Raw genomic sequence first — 21324 nt, forward strand, 5'->3', positions numbered from 1 at the left:
GATTCAGATTTGTTTGTTTAACTGCCAGGCCAAAACAAAGGATTAACTTTAGCAAACAGCTATGCTAAGCAAAACAGGAGCCTGTCTCATGACTGGAAATCAGCACTCAAATTTATAAAGGAGTCTGTTGGACAAGGGTGTCCAGTTCATAATTCAACCAAAGTCAAACGATCAGCTTTCTAAGGGTTGGTTGAAGTCGGTGCAAGTTGAATGGCCAGAGTTTCTGAAGAGAACCCAGAGGTGCTGAATCTGGACACAGCAGTAGCCAACAGCCTTGCAGCCTGCATGCATGGGCAGAAAAATGTTTAGTGGTGTAAACTACACCAAGATGTTGCACGGAGGTTTTCCGAGGGCTATTTATTGTAGCATGTGTCTAAAGACTGAAGGAAATGTAATAAATTGCTTTATTAGTGTAGAAGTATCAACATGTGACGTTTCTGCACAGGATGTGGAGCATTGACTTTCTTTTGTACAGTGACTTTCTGTATCTTTCTGTGGATCAGACAAAATCAGCAAGAGTCAGGGAGGCCATATGATGAAAATGATAGAGAAAAATACCATTTTCTTCCAAGCCAAAACTGTCAGTTTTGTCCCCAAAAATGAAAGCCAGAAACCAGTTGAAAGCAAGAGGCCAGAACAGAAGCAGTTCTGGTCCCAGCCAACCAAAGATTCAGGCATAAGCCTACTCTGGTTCATAGTGAGCGACCCCATTGAAACATCCAGTTGCTAGGAGATTGAGGGTCTCTTAGCATTCGTTTGCCACTCCTTCTCCAGTGTATATTTATGAAATGAAAAGTAATCCCTGTATTTACTGACAGTGAAGTCTGTTTCTATTTTATTCATCTGCATTTTGATTTGTCATTCAGGTTGGCATGTTGCGTCAGCAGCTAGAAGACATGGAAACAGCCAAACAGGACTTGGTTAGAGAATACGAACAGCAACTAAAGAAATTTCAAGAGGAGGTAAGTTTCAAAAAGAGAAGATTGGTTTTTGGTTCCCAGTTGACATATGATCTGATAGGTGAAATACTTTGCATCATTGCTGTTGTTTAAATGTCATGGTTTTAAAACTTCTCATTCTTTGGATGTTTATGTTCTTAAAAAAGAGAGCATTGCACACATACAAAGTGGTATTTTTATGCTTCGATAGCCCTGTTTTTTAGCACTTGGGAGGAACTCTGTGACAAAGAAGACTGTTGGAGTAGAAATGTGTAGTAAGTGTACTGTTGCAATTTTCATGTGTTAGACATCTGCAGAAGTTTACTGCAAAAATTTCCTGTACTTGCCAATTCTAGTCACCATAGTGCTTATACAGAAGTTGCTATGGGTACAGGCAACAGCAGTTTGCTCCTTCAGCATTTCATGAAATTAAAATGGGGTGGTGGTGTAACTGGCCTTGATTGTATGAAGAAAATGAGACGAGATTGGTATGCAGTCTCATCATCTTTCTGCCTCCATTGATTCTGACATTTTTTTTGATGGGGATTTTGTTCTTCCAAGGCATATTAGTCTTAATATGCTTAATAAAAACTAAGTGCGCTTGGAAAATATTTTGAAAAAAACAGTTTCAGAGCTTTCATCTCAAAAAGCTTGTTCACCACAAGGAGATACACACGCAATATCCTGCAGGTAGTACAGCAGCATTCCATGTTTATGCCTTAACTCTTTGCCTGTCTCCACTTGCTTGTCAGAAGCAGCGAGTAAATAGCATGAACAGCTAGTAGAGTGCTGACCTTTTTTCTCTGGAGGGTTGGGCTTGGTTCATGCTCACTGTAAGCTGTAAGTTAAATTAATTTGGTAGTCTTAGCTTTGACGACGGAAAGCATCTGTCCTCATTTAAAACACCTTACTGTTCCGTATCATTAACAGTCTTCATTCAGTAGATGTTCCCACCGGAGTAGTGGATAAGCTGCAGAGCAAAGCTGAGGTGCATTGGCAGATCTGCCTAAACTGCGAAGGCTGAAATAAAGTGTGTGTTGTGGTTAAAATTGCAATGCGTTGGTGTTTTACCCAAAAAGTATTAATGTAGATGACATTAAGCTGCAATATTCCTCGGTCTTCTGTTGCTAGTGCTGTTTGGGGAAATTCTTTCTACCTCAGTTTACCACAATTACCAGTAAAATTACAGGTACGGTGTCCAACTCACTGAGGTTGTTGAAAGAATAAACCACTGCTTGTAATCTCCTGACTCGTTTGGCAAAACATGTTCACATATTAACTCTAAGCCTGTACATCTGTCCATTCCCATTGAACGTGCCGAAGTACTGTGCTGACTCAGGGCACTGGAGAACCTTTTGTGACCAGTGTGTGGGACTGAATCATGAGGCCTTGATTCAGGCATTTGTTCTCACAGTCCTCCTGTTTATCCATGGGCTTAAGTTTCTCCATCATTTCCCAAAATGGGTATGATGTCGTCTCAAATTCATGTGACCATGAAGTGGAAACTTAATTTATTTAATAATTGAGTTGAGGGAGCTCATCAGATGGAAAATGCTGTGCAAGTTGCAAGTGATTGTTTTCACAGGGGGTCATTTTAATGTCAAGAGTTTTTTCCTCATTCGTGCTTCTGATAAGACTTCAGCATTCTAGCAGTAGGCGGAGGAGTGATATTTTCCATTGGCATGCTCCAGTCATTGTGAAATGCACAGTGTATCTAAGCAAAAAATGGCAGATGAAGTAGTGTTGATATTATGTATAATAGCAATTCTCAGATCTTCCTTCTGCTAAGTGGAAGAGTTCCAGTCCCCACCTGAGCTTCGCTTTAACCTCGAAGAAACTGTACTTCTGTGTAGGACTCCCGCCTGCCCCTGTTTGGCATGGTGTGCCCCGCCATAGGAGATGGACCACAGGTTCTGCTTCTGCTGCTGTGGCTGGGAGTCACCTGTAGAGAGAGGAGGTACCACGCTGTAGCTACATTAACAGCTACAAGTAAACCTCCATCTGATCAATATTTTAGTCATGCTTTAATTGTGGTAAGACAGGGGTCTAATTGGAGCTGCTGATGTCATGACTTAAGTGTGGCATCTTGCTCCTCTTATATAACTCAGCGTATTTTATGATACTATCAGTATAATAGGCTCATTATACAAATATAAATCTTCATTTGCAAGCTGTGTGGCCTTGATTGGGGGAATTGTTTGCGTGAAACCATTTTGTATGCCTTCCCTCAAAGCGCTATTTAATTCTTGCCTGGTGGCCTTGAACAAAGTTGTCCTTTTTACTGAACTCCTGCAGTTGGCTAGGCTGAGAAGAAGCTATGAGAAGCTGCAGAAGAAACAAATGAGAGAAGCTAGAGAAGAATCTAACAAGAGACAAGGGGATGACCAGTTTGAAATGAGACGACTGACCAGGAAGCTGGAGGTAAGTAGTTAGAAAGCAACTGCTAATCAGTTCGCACGTATGAACTGGCTTTCTGGGCTTCACTGGTGACTTTGAGTAGTGAACTAGGAAGTGGACTGTGAATCCTGGTGAAAAGGTACTCTCCATCTAGCTCTTCTCAATTACTTCTGTAATAAAGACTGTTGTCTGCATTGAGGCCTCTCAGTACACAGGATAAACTATTTCGCTGTTCTTAATCTTTGAATAAATGAAAGGAAGAAAGTGCTGGAAGAGTAATTAATTGAGTGAAATAATTCCCGTGTGGTGAGGTTGTCATCTCGCTTCTTCGAGAGGGGAAGAGCTACTTATAAAACTTCTCAACCATGTTTCGTCTTTTAATCTTCCTGCTATGCTGAGCTCAACCACACTCAATTTTCTTCTAATGTACCCTGTAGACAAAGCTGACAAATGCATCTGACTGACGGCAGTGTCCAATTTGTGGAGCAGAGGATAGCATTAAAACTCTGTAGTTAATGGTTGCCATCTTTGTGACTTCAATAGCAGCCTGTCTTGGAAGCTAAAGCCGATCTGAATTGTTAAACCTCTGACAACAAATCCATGAAACTAGCCATGAATCTTTTAGCACTTAACATTTGTAAACAGCAATAATTGACACTGACGTTTATCTCGAGAGGGAGGGAAATACAAGCAAGCACAGTATGTGAGGGGCTTTGTACCGCTGAGTTGGTGCATCAAATGACTGGCTAATGGTATCCCCGCTGTGGGGAAAGGTGCGTGAGGATATGGTGGGGAGAGAAAGCAAACATGGATATGACCTGGAAGGGGGCAATCTTGTCAACTGAGTGGATGTACTGCTCTAAGCCACCCCCGCTGTCCTTGCAGGAGTTTCGTCAGAAATCACTTGACTGGGAGAAGCAGCGTTTGCGTTACCAGCAGCAGGTGGCATCGCTGGAAGCACAGAGGAAGGCTTTGGCTGAGCAGTCTGAGCTCATTCAGGTACAATTAATATGTGCTGAAAGTTTTTTGTTTTGTTTTGTTTTGTTTGTGGCAGCAGGTGGGAGAGCAGGGAGGAGGGAAGAGGGAGAGACTAATGAAATCTCTCAGGCTTGAATCCAGTTTAGGTTGCCATTGAAATGACTTCTAATGTCCCGGTGGAATAAGCTTTACTTTGTATAAGTGCTGTACGGGAAAAAAGATCTGGAGTCTATCAACAGAGGTTAGACAAACCTCTTGCAGCTCTCCCTCCCCCTGCTCCAATTAGCAGAGAAGGTAGTAGGTTGAAGCTTTCCCTGAGAGGCAGAGACCACGACATACAACACATATAGCTGTTACATCAAGTCATCTAGTTCAAAGCTGTTTACCTGCCAGTAGCTAAATACGTACCTTGAAGGTCCAGCTCAGAGGATGATACTGGAAAATAGTCTTCCCCTACAACAGATACTTCAAAGTACTGAAGTAACAGCATTTTTCAGCCCTGTTTTTTATTTTTATTTTTGGTCTCCTAAAGGCAAGAAGTAATGGGGCTGCTGTTCCTGAAAAGCTAATCATTCAGTGAGTTAGTGGTCCTGCAGCAGAGCAAGATGAATTGACCTAGAGCACAGCTGTGAAGTCACACTGACACAATCACAGCAGACACTGATAAGAAGCTCTTGCTGGGGACTTTACACTTAATGGGCTCCTGAATTACTCTTGAGTGGAAGCTCCTGCAAGGAGGAAGCTTGTGATGACAGGATTGAAGCTGGCTCTGACAGGGGCTTTGTGAGAGGCTGACACTAGTAGATCTACAAATGCAGAGAGAGTCATTGAGCAGAAGGTCTTGCTGCTCTGCTGTCTTTTTATCATTGATAGCTCAATTGTCTGAGAACAGATGTGTCCTTGGAGTGCAGGCTGGTATACTGGAGCACGGAGGAACTCAGTGTGCAGCAGAAGAACAGACATTTGGGGACATTTTTCCTAAGCAGTGTAGGTGAGTTAGGTGCATAGTTGCTGTGAACAGACTGCCTGAAACCTCGGTTTCTTTGAAAAGCCCAGCATGAAAGTACTAAATTCTTGTCTTGGATGTTTCTATGCATTTTGTATGCTTGGTTGCTTTTCTGGCACAAGGTCAAGCTGAGATCTGTGACCGTGGAGTACTCTCTCTTTCCGTGCTTTCAGCTGGGTCCCCCTCATATCTTTCAACGTAGTTAAGGGAAGCCTGCCATTCTCATCCACTGATGAGCACCTCTCTGTAACACCTGCAGCCCTTAAAGTCAACAGGTGAAACTTGATTTCTGTGCTGCTGTGCATGTTCTGTGGCTGGAAGTAAGAGAGAGCTTAAATGTTTTCCTAATGCAGAAATAAATGCTCAGGTAGTCTGGCACTCTGGTTTATTGGGCTGAGAAAGGCTATACTTTAAACTGTTGCCCCTCTTGATTACATTTTCTGTCATGACTATTCAAATAATGAAAAGACTGTAATCAAAATTATACCATAGTCTTCCAAACGCACAGTTCCTATAGTTTTCTCAGTTACGAGGCATTATGTGTCAGGCAAGCGGTGATTCTGAAGCTGGCAGGAATTGCTGCTCTTAGAAATTGGGAGTAAAGGACTACTCAAATATTTTGTTTCAGCCTTTAAAAATTATAAGGTACTATACAAAAGGAAATACACAAAGTGAATATTCTTAGAAGCTTACATGAGAGCTGGCTTGTTAAATTTCACCAATTAACTGTGTGGAAAAAAATGCTATGAAATAAAGTATCATGCTTGTAAATAATAGTGCATGTATTGTTTGCTAGTCATATGTTCCTTACGTTGTTACTTTTTTTTGTCTGCTGCTAAAACAATGAAACATTCAAAGTGAGCATTCTAGCAGGGTGTTAGAACCAGATTATTTACTGCATAAAGCAAAGCATAATTGGTGGTTGTACCCAGTTCAGTTTTTGATCTTTTTTTTTTCCCCCCCTTATTGTGCACCAAGAGCTGCTTTCTGTCCTAGCGTGGAATTAATGATGGGGTAATCTCTAGCTCGTGTATGGCATTTGCAAACCTTACATGCTGTCATTTCTTCTGGTCTAGCTGTAGGTTAATGGGCAAAAATATTAAGCAGCTTTGTTCTTAGTTCATACCTGGACAACTTGAGTGATTTGAGATCCTCTTTTCTGAGATTCTCTTTGAAACCCTTTTGGAATCAGAGAGGCCTCTCATTTATTTTTAATTCTGTCTAGCTTCAAAACTACCCTACCTTGTAACCCTGGAATAATGCTTTCCTTCATTCCCTGGAAGGTAGTCATGCTTACTTCGAAGATGTGACTTGTTGTGCAAAGATACTAATAGTTGTTTTGAATGCAGGTTTGATGTACTGTACTATCAAGAATTTCACTTTCATACATACCGATTACTGTTAGCAGACTCAGCTTGCCAATAGGAAGCAGATTCTGGAGTCAGTGGAGCTGGCTAGCCGATCGGAAATCCAGCACTTAACCAGCAAGCTGGAGAGGGCCAATGATGCTATCTGTGCCAACGAGCTGGAGGTGGAGAGGCTTAACATGAGAGTGGATGATCTGACTGAAAACAATCGGATGATTCTGGAAGATCAGCAAAGAGTTCAAGAAGAACTAAGGCAATCCAAGAAAATGTTAGAGGTCAGTGAAGGAATTGTTGGGAAACTGAATTTAAAGCACTGAGCCTTTGTAAGCGTTCTAGAGCCTTTGTGAAGTTCCTGATCGGCCTCAAAGCTGGCTTTGTACCCATGTGGTGCTCCGCACTATTTTCAAGGGTTCTTTAGAAATCTGTTCAACCTCTCTTATCATTACAGCAATCTGATCTAGTGTAGTCCATCTTGCAACAGTCATTTCTTCCTCCCCTGCAGGTGTTACAGGATGAGAAGATGGAACTGAGAGCCACCTTGCAGTCTCAGGAAGACTTCATTGACAGCTCCAAGCTGCACCAGGAACAGTTGCAGAAAGAGCTGGCCAGAGTGACTGAAACTCTTCACACAAAAGAACTCCTCATCAGGTAACATCTGTGCTTCACTGGTACTTATGCTCTTGCATCCAAATCTATATGCCAGTTTCTTCCACTGAGAACAGAAGAAGCATTTTCATAGAGCTGGCTTTATATCACTTGAAATACAGGGGAGTAGTTTCTCACAAGTGCTGTGCTTCCTTGCAGTGTTTGCCAGTTTGCATTGCTTTTGATTCTCAGCAAAGAGTGTGGAGGGAATCAGTTTTCTATTCATCTAGCTTTCTGGAGGCAGCACAGAGCTTCTGAGCATGGTTTACTTCTTTTTGTGTGTGTGTATGTGTGCTGGAGGACTTTCAGGTTTTGATACTGAGCTTACCAATGTCAGTGGAAGTTCTCACTGAATTAATGATGTAAAATGAGGGCCCTGGTAAGGTAACACGTGTGAGAAGATCATCTCGGCCTTTCCCTCCTGCACTGGCAACGTGCAAAAGCTAGAGGGTTCTAATGGCCACGTTGGCTTATGTTACCTGACCGCCACACAGGTTCTTGTGAGCAGTTACTGGATGTCTGATAATGGCAGTGGAACTGTCTGGTTCAGGGAGGCCAACATCAAAATAGGATGCAGTCCTCTTCAATCACCCTGAACTCAAAAGGGAGCTGTCCTCTAGCTGACACGTTTGTGTATTCACAGTGCACACATGTGTCACCTAGTGTTGGGTTTTGTGCAATTTTCAGAGGATTCCAAGCAAATAGTGATTGTGTTTTCTGTATTGGTGTAATCAAGCATAATGTATTTTACTGAAACTAAATTTCATGTTTCTGGTTAGGGCCTTGGAGGAGCGCTTGCAGGAGAAGCAGTTGTCTTCTCCGGGGCTAGAGCTGGAGCATGTACTCCTGCAGCTGGATGTTGCCCAGAAGAAGGAACAGCACTTACAGTCAGAGGTGACTCACCTTGAGAACAGGTAGCTGACTGCTTGCTTTCCCTGAATGTGCAATGAAACTTGGATAATAATGTAATACCTAATGTGTTGTATTCATCAAATTAACCAGGCCCACTGATTTTTGTAGGCTTTTAAAAATATTAAAGGGCTAAAGAAATCAAATGTTATTCATTTTGCAGTTTAATAGTGAGACTGTTTTGCTAATTGGCTGGTTGCTTTTCACTGCACACTGTGGGTGTTTTCAGTATGTTGGCTTGCTTAGGCTTAGCACTTTCATTTGTAATAGGTTAGGGAGTCTTTGTTAGGCAGCTGGTAAGAACCAGATCTAAACCTATGAAATAAGAATTATAAACAAGTTTTCCTCTCTGAGTTTGTGGTTTTCAGACAAATGTTTGCGTGGGAAGTTGGTAATCTTATTATGACAAAGAAGCAAACAGGAAACCACTGTATCTATTAGATCAGCTTCCTGATTCCTTTTAAAAGGATTTTGGTACACAAAACCAAAGGATTGCTAAGGAACTTCTAGGTTAGAGTTCAGTTTCTGTTGTGATGGACATAGGAGACTGCTTGGAAGATCAAAGTTTCTCCTGACCATATTCTCCTTCTTGGAGTATTCTAATCCATAGTTTTACATTTGGCACCCAGCCTGGTGTCTTCAAATGCGAGGTGTGTACAGCTGAGTGAAGAGCTGGCTGAGAATATCAAAGAGCTGCAGTCAATGGAAGAACACCATACTGAGTCGAAGGCAGAGATTAAAAAGGTAACGTCGCTTTGTTCCTGGAGAGTGGGAAAGGCATTGTGGAGTCAGCCATTCTCTGTGCGTGTCATGTGCCTCAGCAGAGACTGTGGTGCACTGTTAGCAAAACTGCGGAGGGCATCCAAGGCTGGGAGTGCTGTGGAGGCAGGAATATGCTAAAGAGTAAGGAGAAGATCTGAAAAGGGGGAATTGAGAGGATGGTTTCTCAGGTTTCTGTACGTGGCTGTGCGGTTGACTTTGTGAGCCTCTCTGAGGCCTGTTCCCTATGTTGCACAGTGCTTCTCTGCAGTGTGGAGATACTCAAATTGATGCTGAAAGGGTGAATGTGCAAAGAAATTCAAACCCAGAATACTGAGCTTATGCCTTCTACAGGCTCCCAACAGGATGAAGAACAGGGAAGGAATGGGTTCTGCTGTAATAAATGCTACCACACTTGAGATACGGCTTCAAGTTGTGTTCTAGCCTGTATGTGAATAAAGGAGTTTGTTTTAGGCTTGATACCTAGATGTGAATCCAGGATCTGCAAAAAATAAGAGTAGCTCATATGCCATGAAACCCCACCCTAATGCTCTATGCACCCTGGGGAAGCAGGCCCTCCAAAAGGCTTGACTTTTAATAATGGTCTAGAGTAGTTAGTGTGAGAGCTTTTAACTGGAGCCAGGCTAGAGTAGAAACATAATTGGACTTGAGCAAAAACCTCAGTTTTGGGAAAATCTTTTGTCCCATATTCTAAATGTATAGAGATGCAGATCCTGCCAGAGATGTGTGCTTGGCTGCACATTTAAACAGCCACCCAATCAATGAATCTTCTGCAGGCTGTGAGGAGGAAAGAGATTCGTTACGGTTGTTTCTATTTTATATACTTGGGAGGCATTGAGGTGACATGGATATAAATCAATATATATATTTGTGTGTGTGTGTGTGTATATATTATATATGGTATTTACATGGCTAGGCAGAGATCATCTGTTTCAGTTTTCTAAAATGTATGTAATTCTCAGCAAAATCCTGGAGGTTTAGGTGCTCAATATTTCTGGCTAATGGAATAAAATATTAGGGAAGAAATTGCTCTATGTTGTTCTGTATGTCACTGAATAAACATTTGGTGTCCCTGCCAGAATATTGTATGCAATTCAGATCTGGCATCTCAAAGGGAATTTAATAAAACAAGGTAAGGTATGGAAAAAGACGACCAAGAGGATGGCGTGATTTTTATGGAAGGAACAGCTGAATGAAATGGGATTTACCAAACTGGAAAAGAGATAAATGAGATTGAATATACTAAAAATAAAGTCATGCCTGTCATGTGGAACATAAATAGGGAATGATTATTCTCTCATAATACAGGGACTAGTGGTCATCAAATGGAGTTATGAAAACAAAGAGGTATATTTTTACCCTGTGCATAGCTAGCTTGTGGAAATTTGCCATGGATAGCTTTAGTTGCTACAAGCTACCATTGAATCAAAAGTGTTTGGACACCTTCATGTTAGGAAAGTCTGGTTAGGGCTATTTAAAGATACCATCTCCGACTCAGGAAGGCAGTTTGGCAAACTGCAAGGTTATATTATGAAAGTGTTACTGTGCTTGCCCAGTAACTTCATCGAGTCTCTGTTGGCCACTGAGTTAGCATGGTGAGCTAAAGGGGCTGTGATTTCATTGACTGTAGATCATCTTAAGTACTCCACAGCATGTGTCTTGTCCCAGTTGGCAGTTTATGGTGTGAGAAAGGAGTGGGATGAGATGGTTTTCAGTCAGGAAGGACAGGCATGCACCGGGAGATTGTTACTTAGAGCTTTTTGTTTTCTAGTACTTAGTTTTCACATGACTGTATCCAACGCTTTGGCTGTCTTGCTGAAACATCTGTTAAAAGATCATGGGTTGTGTGTGCATATCTTCCTCCAGTTGAAAGAGCAGCTCTGCCAGGCTGAACAAACTCGCAGAAGTGAGCTAGAAGGGATGAAAAAAGAAATCTCAAGACTGACACAAGAGTTACACCAGAGGGACGTCACAATTGCATCTGCAAGTGGTTCCACATCAGACCTAGAACAACAGCTGAGAACAGAAATTGAAAGAGCAGAGAGGAAAGCAGTGGAGCACAGGGTAAAAAACTCTTATGCTGCCTCTTTAATGGATCAGAGGGCTTGGAATACTGCCCTACACTTTCTAGCTATGTTGAGTTTCTTTCTGTCTGCAGCCTTTAAACAAGGGCTTTGAGACCCTTCTGGTGAAATCTTCTGAATGATGGTGAATCTATCTTCCTTCTTTTCAAACCTGTAACAGGCAGTCCTACAGAATTCTTTGAGATCACTCATGTTATCTAGATCTGGATGATGACATCTTTGGAAACCAAATAAATGATTGTGTGTTGTTACTTGCCTGGTCTTCCCTACAGTCTTGCAGGAATAATGGCTCAAATCTTGCAATTGAGAGTGGGCTGTGGGGTTTTGTAGGTATGTGTTGTGTTCTTTTTCTGAGCTGTTACTTGCCTCTGTCTCCTCAGGTTATTCTAGTTCAGCTGGAAACCTTGAGGCTGGAAAACCGTCATCTCTCAGAGATGTTGGAAAAAATGCAGTTTGGTATGCGAGAGGTATGCGTGAGGGAACAGAGATGGGAAGCCAGTAGCATTGTGGGTCTCCCACCTGAGTGTTCTCACCTTAGGTTGAGAGGTTTGCATCTTAACTAAGTGAGGGAACCCTGGAATATACAGCTGGAAGAGGACTCGAGGTCATGTTTCTGCCTCTGGCCTTGGGTTAACGAGAAGGACTGCATCTGAACACCTCTTGGTCCATATCTTCCTGACTGTTCTTAAAAGCATCATCCAGTGATGAGAGAGATTTCCTTTCCCAGGCAGATTAGCACACCTTGTCTAAATGCAGATACGGTAAGGCATATATAATTGATTTGCTCTTAGGAAAGCCGTGAAAATTTTGCCAGTTAAAACTGGGATGGTAGAATATGTTTTAGGAAGTCACTTCCCAGCCTTTGCTCTGGATTTAACTGTGGTATCTTGCCAAACAGAAGTTTTGACTGCAGCCCTTCTCTGTTAGGGAAAAGATGTCACCCTGAGAGCGCTCAGTGAAGACTATGCTACTGAATTAAATAAATTAAAATCGGAGAACCAGCAATTGCAGAAGGATCTAGCAGAGGCCAGAGCAAAACTGGAGCTCACTACCCAGGTCTGCCAGGATGAACGTGAGGGCACTGCTCTGTTGCGAAGCGAAGAGCCCAGGACCAGGGATGTGCACTGCAGGTGAATGTTGCATAACCTCAAGGATGCTGCTTCTATGCTATGAAGGAAAACAGACGGTGTGGGGATGCGTGGGATTTCAATGACATGCTTTAGGAACAGCGTCTCTGTCCAGTGCATAGTACGTATGGGAGAGCACAAAGGGCTGCTTTCGAATCTGCCTTTATGCTTTAAGTAGCACAATAGCTTTTAGTTCCAGCTACTTTGCATTCTGCAAAGCCAGCTAGTATTTGACTGCCTCTGTTCTAGAGAGAGAAGCAGTATGTGCTGCTTTTGGTGGAAGGATTAGATTTGGCACATGCAGCTGTGCTTTTTTTTCCGTGCTAGGATGTGTGTATACTATAGCTTTTGATATCTACAGTAGCAGGAGAGTGAGAGAGAATTCCCTGCTGACTGGATGTACATCTGGGAGTCATATGGAAAAGAGAGATAGCCAGTCTGGATCACCAAGGCTAACTGTATGTTAATTGTTATTTCTGTGCAAGTTCTTGCTGAAATACAGCTGTTAAGAGGCAAACTGTCAGCCGGTTATGTTTTCAAACCTCCCTTACAGGACAACTAGGGAATCACAGCACAAACATGATGAACAAACAGAGAAAACGCATCACAAGCCTGACAAGATTATTCAGCATCATCAAGGGGAGCCCCAGGGATGGAAGATCCAGCCTTTGCCTGCTGAAATGGGAGCTGTGATCCCCGAGACTGGTGAGCTAACCACCCAGACCAGCAGGAAGGGCTGCCTGGAGTCACCCACCCTTGCTCCAGATTCCTTGCAGGGAACAGATTCTTTGCTCCTCGTGCTGGATGATAGCAAAGGTTTTCCAGATGGAGCGTCTAAGAAGTGCATCTCAAATCATCAGCAAGAATCTGTGCCTTTGGTAAGCAGTTGCGTAGAAGCTCTTTGCCATTCAGCTGCTGACAATATATCTGGGTTCTCATCTGGCAAAATCCACATCTTTGAGTCTATGATCTGTCTGTGTGGTGCCTTATTCTGTGAGTGTATGTCAAGCGTAAATCAGGAAGGAGAAAACAATGCTGGATGGTCATTACTTGGACAATGGGAGTCATGTAATTACTGTTCAGAACTCTCTGGGGAAAGGTTTTGTTTGCTGTAACTGCTAAGCTAATTCCAGAAGCGCATGGTTCTTTACATACTGGTGATGTACATCAGTGTGTAACAGGACCTGCTTCTGTTGCTTCAGAATTCTGCTTGAGCTTTTGGTTTGGGACTGTAGTAAGGTGAGTCTGACCCCTCTGAATGGGACTGCAGTAGTCAGCACCCTGCACTCGGAGCCATTTACATCAACTGATAGGAGAGCTTGAAATGAGTGCTCTACTGCACAAGTGGAGATAGTTATTTTTATATTTACACCTTCTCTGTCCTCCTACCTCAGCTCTGCTGCTGAAGCACTTGCCCAATACACAGTAAACTTGGGCTCATTTCTTGCCTGAGGTGTTTAGGACCGTATATCCCAGTGCCTCCTGCAGTTACCAGTCTGTAGACAGATTTGAGCAGGGAAGGGAGGAGGGGGATGGCAGAGGGTCACAGACTAGTGTGCTGGAATTTGTCAAACCAGGGAGGTTTGGAGGAGGGTGGAAGCCTGGGTACTGGTCCTTGCACCAGATGTGTTGCCCCTTAGCAGTCTTTGGAGTTTTTTCACCTCTGGTTGTGTGTTGTAAGCTGTGACAACAGATATTTTTGTCTTGTGGGGACCCTGGAGAAGAGTCTCCAAGGCTCATGTGTGGGCAAGTGGAGGCTTGTCAGGTCTGTAGAGCTTGTTGAGGTTTCCTACCAAGAAAAGGTCATGATTGTTTCAAGACTGAAATTGCTTGTGGGTGCAACCCCCCCAAAAAAAAGGATGTTGGGAGCTTGGGGAATTGTATTCTAAATGGAAGCTCTTCAGATTGCAGGATTGGCATCAAAGTGCAAACAGTTCCACTTCAGGCCCTGAGAAGCTCTAGGGCGTGATGCTTTGTAGGAGAGAATGTGCAGCTATTTGTTCAGTATCGACTCAGAGGTAGAAACAAAGTTTCTGAGGAAACACAAATGATTCTTCTGGTGATGACTGGGACTCCCTTCTCATGGTCAAGCTCCTGTGTCTTTAAATCAGTTCATTTAACATCGAGAGAGGAGACTTCATACTAGTAGGCAATAACAGAGTGGGAGAGGTTTTCTTGCTGTTTGCAGCATTTTTTTCTGTTTTCCTTTGTTCCTGCCTGTTGATAGAAGGCCAGAAAACCATGAGACTCCAGGGTTGGGAAATAACCAGTTGCATTGTCTTGCCAAGACACTGAGGCAAATTTTCTGTAATGGAAAGCAGCTCTGTTGTAATTCACCTGCCAGACCCTGTGCAGGAAGCTTCTCTTCAACTCGTTATTTAAGCTTAGTTTACAATGTTATTTTTGTAAGTTCAGAACTTGTGGGTAAGTGATGCGAGTAGCAGGAACAATTCTTGACTGTAAAGCAAAGAATCTGGAATAGTTCATTGACCATCGCTAGCCAAATTGAAGTGGCATTCAGTGAGTTGCGATGGGAGTTTGGCCTGTGCTTCCCCTGTGGGACTATAGCAGACACCCATTAATTCAGGAAGAGGAGGTGTGTAAAAGAAAAAGATATTCCTGGTGCTGTTCCAGTCTGGAAGTTCTCTCTCTTCTCTGGAACCCATATTCTGAGATGCTACCGCACACTGAGATTTTTATGAAGGCGAGGAGCAAAATGTAGACCTTAAGTGAGGCTGGACTAACGCTCCCAGGGCAAGGCGACCCTTGGGATTTTGTGGTGACCTTCTGTAGAGTTATGCTATGGTTGCACAAACCACATTATTCCCTCTCATTATCTTAAGGGGAGGGGCTGGTGATTGAAGTGAAACTCCAGTTTCTCCAAAGTAAATAGCCAATTCCTGTTGATGCTTCTGGTGTCAGGGTTCCACTGTGAAGTGGAACAGCAGCCATGCTGGTGCGTGGAGAGCTTGTTTCTGTTCAGCTCTAGCCCGCCAGTTGTCTCTGTGGGGAACTGCTGAAATGGAAAAGGTACGCGTGCTGAGGTACCGGTCTTACTCCCTGCACGTTGGCAAAAGCTTTGGAAGTATTTGCTGCTGCTTGGAGACTGTTGGGAGGAACATTTACACATGACACAAGTGTGAAATCCTGAGTGACACAATCCTTAGAAGTGTATTTAGCTGTGTGGTTTGCTGATCAGTAACATTTCTGACTGAAACGCAGAATGAGAGAATACCTGATACCCCTTTTTTCTCCTTAGTGCCCCCTGCCTACAGCTTCAGTTGGATCAATAGCTGCGAGATACCTGGAAGAGGAAGAACTGAGATCCCAGCACATCCTGGAATGCCTAGATGCTCACATTGAGGAACTGAAAAAAGAGAGTGAAAAGATAGTGAGACATTTTGGACACCAGGAGTAGTGTTTCTTCAAATGCACTGCTTTGAATGCTACTTTACTTGCATGGTTTCAAACTGCCCCTGAAGGAGGTACCTAAAAGCAGTTGCCACTGGGGCTTGAGTGAGAGGCCTTGCCTCCCGCTCTGAGCTGGATCAGCAGCAGGGATACTGAGGAATGGAAACTCCTCTCTAAATGTTTGATCTGATGGAGGGCAGTACTCCACCACAAACATTTAGTCAGCAGGCTGTGGGACACAAGGCTGCATCAGAGATGTGTGTTTGTGCACTTGGTCAGATTATGGTGTTTTTAGAAGCATTTGCTATTTTTAATGTAAAGTATTTAAACTGTATTTTATACATATAAAAGCAATGAAATAAACAAAGTGGAAAACCGTCCCATTTCTTCTTCATGCAAATTCACAGTATAAATTCTGTGGCTTATGTTGCCATCTCATCAGGAACTGTGATAAACAATTTTTCCATCCTTTCACTCTGTGTTCTTCAAGAAATATAATTCCTCCTCCTTAAATCCACCTGTATTTTCTCCAGTTATTTTTCCCATAGTGGAATTTCTTAATATTTCCCGGTTCATCTTGCAACTTGTGCACTTTACTGTTTGTATAGTATCTGGCTTCTTTATCTTGTTTGCACGTTGCTTGGAGAACTACAAAACAACTGAGGAGTGAATAGCTGAATTCTGATTGTGGTCACAGCCCTCATAAGATAAAGAATAGTAGTTGGAAGTGGAAAACGAAATCGGGTGGGAGGGGAATCCACAAACAAAAATTCATCAGTACAGCAGATGTAATTGCAGCTGCTGTGTGAGCTGGTTATCAGCCTGCTTGAATCTAGGCAGTGTCTTGGACACTGCCCAGTCGAATTGAACTGTGGTATTAGAATACATTCGAGATGTGTTTCTTTAGTCCTTTCTCAAGAAAAAATGTTAATGAGTTAATAGAATTTGTTTCCTATGGACTTGCCTTTCTTCCAGGGGCATTCTGCAACTCTTCCTGTGGTTGAGCCTTTACAACCTTTGTCCAGGCAAACCTAGGCACAGAGGCGTTCCTTGTCCCTGTCTGTACGTTTCCCATTTCTTTCCGTCAGCTTCACCTTGTCCTAAAACAGAGTAATGCCATCAAGAACTAGGAATTCAAAAGCAATCTATGTATGCAAAAAACAGCCATCAGATGAGGCAGATGTATTCAGCAAAGATGATGCCTGCGTGCAGACTGCAACTCTTTGTTGTGCCAAAAAAACAAGAATTGAAAAGGTCAAGGATTTTTGAATCAACAAGTTCTTTTATTTTGACTTTCTTCTGGAGTTCTTTGAACAAGGATAAAACCTTCAAGTCCGTTCTGACTTCTCTTTGTGTGGTCTCTGTAACAAGGCGTTCAGCTGCCCACAGCTGTGGACAAACCGTGGTTGTGCATTTTGCAAATAGTCAGCTTTGGCCTCGGTTCCTCTTCAGAGCTGCCCACAGGTAGGCATTTTTGGAACATCCACCTTAACTATCCCGATCTCAAGTAAGGACTTGTTGGTCATGAGGTGTTTTGACAAAAACTGAACAGCAAACCAGAACAAACTGCTGTATCCCCTTCCCCTATAGAGCCACTGAACCTGTAGAGCCATGGAGCATCAGGTATGCCAGAACTCTTACAGATTCCTCATGTCCTCCAGCTGTGACAGCATTACCATTTTTTAAATTATACCTTTTGAATGTGCCTTACAGACTATTTTGTTTCTTGAAGACTTGATAAGTTACTGAGTGTTGCATCATGCACCAAATGCTTTCAGAAGTTAGAAGACATTCTGACTCAGTGTTTGCCTCCCTTCCACTGGAGAGACTCGCCAATTCATCTTTATGTTGGCAGAAGTGAGCAGTGAAACTAAGTATGATCCATTTGTTCAATTAGGTATAATCCTGTAGTATTTATCAATTTCCAATACAGGTAATGAGCAGCTTCATTCATTGTGTTGGCTGTGGAAAAAAGAAAATAAACTCCCTGCCTGCCTCCTCCCGCTCAAGCTTCCGTGCTAGCGTACCACTTCTTTAGCTCCATTGCAGCCTTCTCCCTTTTCTTAAAGGTCAGGAAGAATAGTTGGGTGAAGGTCCATGAAAATGCATGCATTTTAAGTGGTGTGTTGTTGTTTTTTTTTTTTTTTTTTGAAAAAATACTATATGCTTCCATGTAGGTTGACTTTAGGTGATCTTGTTTTAAGATCTAGAAAGAAAACAGTATTCTAGGTGAAGGCATCCGTGTTTCCTGGTATTTTATTATTATTTTTTGTATTGCCTTAAAGAATTACTCAAAAAGAGTAATTCCTGGGCATTGTTCCCCAAAGAAACATTGATTTTGTAGCAGGGGAGAAGGAGCTGCTAGTGAAGTCATGAAGAAAGCTGGCACAGATGCAGGTAACTGCTGGTTTTGCCGAAGCTGGTGCGCGTGCTACACAGCCTTTTTTGAGGTGTGATGGAAGGAGCAGTTACATTCATTCAGCAATGACTAGAAACATAGAACTTACTGCCGGAGACTATAGTCTGCATGGAGAAGTCTGATCAGAAGCTAAGCTGTGTGGACTGAGCAGGTATGTGACTTAAAATAAAGGATTACAGCGTGGTTTGTGGTGAGCCCTGTGTGGAGGGGGCAGGATGTCTTTGGCTCTAAGGTGGAAATGGTGGGACAGAGTTTGTGGGGAGAAGACGTGCCTGAAAGCTCTTTTTTCTCAGCTAGCTTAGCAATCCTTATTTTTGTTTTTCCAGGAAGAGGATTTGAGGCTTTTGTGATTCTTGGCAAACAGAAATGTGCCAGAGACCATATCTGCCTCGTAACTGGCTTGCACCTTGATGGAAGCAATCTGAGTACTTTTAAGTCCTGTCTGGTTACACGGGCCAGTAGGACTGCGCTAGAGAATGTCTGGAGAGCCTGTTTGGAGAACCAGAGAATATAAAAACCAAATAATAATAAAACGTAATAAAACATTCCCAACATCCTTCCCTCTCTTGTGCCTTCTTTTTCTGAATCTGCTGTGCATGGGCAGCAGGAGGACGCTGAGCAGGCAGCGTGCAGTTGAGTAGTGCTCTCACTGCACTGCTTGAGTGTGCCTTTCTCACAGCCAGCGTGGCAATACGGAGCATCCGCCTGGCAATACGGAGCATCCGCCTGGATGCCCTCAGCATTTGTGCTGAGGGTGAGGCAGTTAACTCGTGAGAGATGGAAGTGCTGAGATACGCTTGCCAGAGATACAGAATTGTTCCGTGCAGGTTTTAATTTATGCTCTTTGAGAAATGGGATGTTTGCAAAACACGTGGCGTTGTCTGAATTCATCGCGCCATGTACCTGCTCCTCTCAGTGGTGTAGGGATTGCAGAAGCTGTCCGGTCCTAATGCCTACCAGGGAGAACTCAGGCTGAAGTGGGAGAGCTGATAGTGCGGAGATAACGGAGAAGGGGCTTCCAGAGGTGTTCTGCCAGCGTTAAGTCTCGGCTATACTGAAGAATGTGCATTTTTTTTAATGAGGGGGAGCAGGAAAAGACTTGTTTATCCTGGAGGGAGATGTCACAGCAAGTACAGACTTCTGAGGTGCTTTTATCTGGGGCCGCAGGGTTTCGCAGGCGTTATTTCTCTGCCTTTGCAGAGTCAGACGTCCCTTGAAATAATCGCCTGGCCCTGACAGCATTATAATTAATGAGGCTGGAGAGGTTTTTATTTTTGTCTTTGAACTCACGCTTTCAATAGCACTAAAGAATTTCTTACACACTTGCAGGGCTGAGCCAGATGTTTGCTTTCTGTTGGAAAGAGAAATGTGGAAATTTGCTTGCAATATTCCCGTCTGCAGCAGGGTAGCATCTCAAACGTGGGAAGCTGCTGTGGGTCCTGCCTGCCATTAGCGTGCTGGATGTTCCTCCACGGGTGCGGCAGTGCTTTGGGCCGCTTTACTCTGTGAATGGTTAAATGCCTGTGACTACATGTGCATGTACAACCACAGGTACCCGAGTTTTGCAGCATTTTCTATGGGGAGGAGGGAGTACTCGCTGAGGTTGTGCTAGGCAGAGGGCAATCGTGTAATAACAATCTGTCCTCTCTGCTGCCTGCTTGCCAGCCTGGGACAGAAATGGAGCACATGGGGTTTGAGAGGGGAGCCCTTGAGGTGGAGGAGCGGGGATCAGCCCCGTGCCCCGGGAGGCCCGAGGCCGTGCCAGCCCTGGTGTGAGCTGACGCTGGTGCCCCTCACGGGGTCCCGAAATGCCGGTGTCCTCCAAGAGCCGGGGTGAATGAGCATCAAATGCTCAGCAAGGATTGAGGCTGTTTCAGCTGGAGGAGAGCTGGAAGTTTGTGTAGCTCTGTCTGTTGGTATGCGTATAAGTGAACATCGAGCATTTGGTTGCATGAAGGGTGTATCTAGTTTGGTGCCCGTGACCCTTTTATGTGGAAAAAGGGCTTTCCGTTAGTTCCTAAGCACTCCAGGATGCCTCCTCATCCTCCTGTTCTAAGAAGTGAAGGATTTGCCTGGATCAGCTTGGCACGCAGAAAGAAAGCTACTGAAATGTGTCTTCCTTGAACTGAAGAGCGTGATCTAAGGAAAAAAGATCTCTGCTATGCACCTGGATGAGCTAGGGCAGTTTGAATTTAGAGGGAACGCTTGATTTAGCCTTCAAGGTCCTAGGCAATCAAAACATCCCAGAGTTTTGCTTGCATCTGTGCTGTTCAGTCCATGTTGCTGCCCAGGGAGTGGATACCTGCTGGGCTCCGAGGCTTGTTAGTGCCCCTGCAGCGAGCTGCTGCCAGTTTTTGAGGGCAAAGACACTTAGCTGTTTGGGGAGGACTTAAAACTTACTTCCATGTCGTGTGTGGAGCCTTCTTGTCTCAAAGTACAAAAGAACCCAAAGCGTTGCTTTGCTCCTGGCATCCTACAGTAAGCTTGGTTAGCTTACGCTTTGTGTTTATTCTGGGAGCTCACGTCTCTGGCCGCCTGTGTCCCCACTGAGGTTCTGCTACGTGAACGCAGCTCCCAGTGCCCTGCACACTTACTGCACCTGCTTCAAGCCAGGGCTTGAGGCTGCTTGCCGAGGCAGAGGAGCCCCCCAGGAGGGATGGGAGGCGGGGAGCCTGCTGCAGGTGGGCAGCCCGCGGCTGTCGTGCCAAAATCCCACACCCAGCTGCCGAGGAGGAGGGGAGCGCAGGAACAACCCGCGGATCTCGTGTAGAAAATGCAGCGCCTTTGTGAGGAGGAATTCGTATCATTTGGTCAATGAAATAGAATGCAACAACAAAGCAGATTTATTTCAAATTCAAGCTCAAACATAATATCTGCCAGGCCACACTAACACAGACATTTGAGTTTTATGGATCTTGTGGTGTGTATTTGTGGTGAGATCCACTAGAAGACCACCTTGCACGTGTATGATTTTTCCAAGAGCATGGCACTGGATGGTTTTTTTATATGATAATTATGTCACTTGGCCTGCTGTTCCATTTAGCCCCTTAAGTTCTTTAGTTCCAGTTTTGCATATACAAGTAGGAGGAATGAGCGATTTTTGAAAACTTTATTCTCCTTTTACTGTAGTTTTGATTACAGAAACACCACTATGCTTGAGATACGATTACAGTGCTAATATTACAGAAAAAGTGCTTACAATTCAAATGCTCTAATATAAAAAGGTAAAAATCATTTCGATGAATTTAAGATTCAGTGTAAGA

General features: G+C 43.6%; 1 protein-coding gene across 10 annotated transcripts in view; it reads left to right on the top strand.

Annotated features, from left to right (window-relative positions):
- Positions 1-16020, top strand: part of CEP63 (centrosomal protein 63) — a 37185-nt gene extending 21165 nt beyond the window's left edge. For 5 of the 10 annotated variants that reach the window (XM_035544778.1, XM_035544777.2, XM_035544782.2 and 2 more), the window contains exons 4-15: positions 867-962; positions 3234-3359; positions 4221-4334; positions 6728-6961; positions 7189-7334; positions 8111-8245; positions 8870-8984; positions 10887-11084; positions 11485-11571; positions 12032-12234; positions 12785-13109; positions 15491-16020. In XM_035544778.1, coding sequence (XP_035400671.1) covers positions 867-962; positions 3234-3359; positions 4221-4334; positions 6728-6961; positions 7189-7334; positions 8111-8245; positions 8870-8984; positions 10887-11084; positions 11485-11571; positions 12032-12234; positions 12785-13109; positions 15491-15649 — 1938 coding nt within the window. In that variant the 3' untranslated portion in view covers positions 15650-16020. Of the gene's footprint in view, positions 1-866; positions 963-3233; positions 3360-4220; positions 4335-6724; positions 6962-7188; positions 7335-8110; positions 8246-8869; positions 8985-10886; positions 11085-11484; positions 11572-12031; positions 12235-12784; positions 13110-15490 lie in introns of all 10 variants that reach the window. The other 5 variants (XM_035544776.1, XM_035544781.2, XM_035544774.2 and 2 more) reach the window with 1 other exon arrangement.
- The last annotated feature ends 5304 nt before the right edge of the window (positions 16021-21324 follow it).

This window comes from Cygnus atratus, chromosome 9, assembly GCF_013377495.2.
Source record: "Cygnus atratus isolate AKBS03 ecotype Queensland, Australia chromosome 9, CAtr_DNAZoo_HiC_assembly, whole genome shotgun sequence".
NCBI classification, from domain to species: Eukaryota; Metazoa; Chordata; class Aves; order Anseriformes; family Anatidae; genus Cygnus; species Cygnus atratus.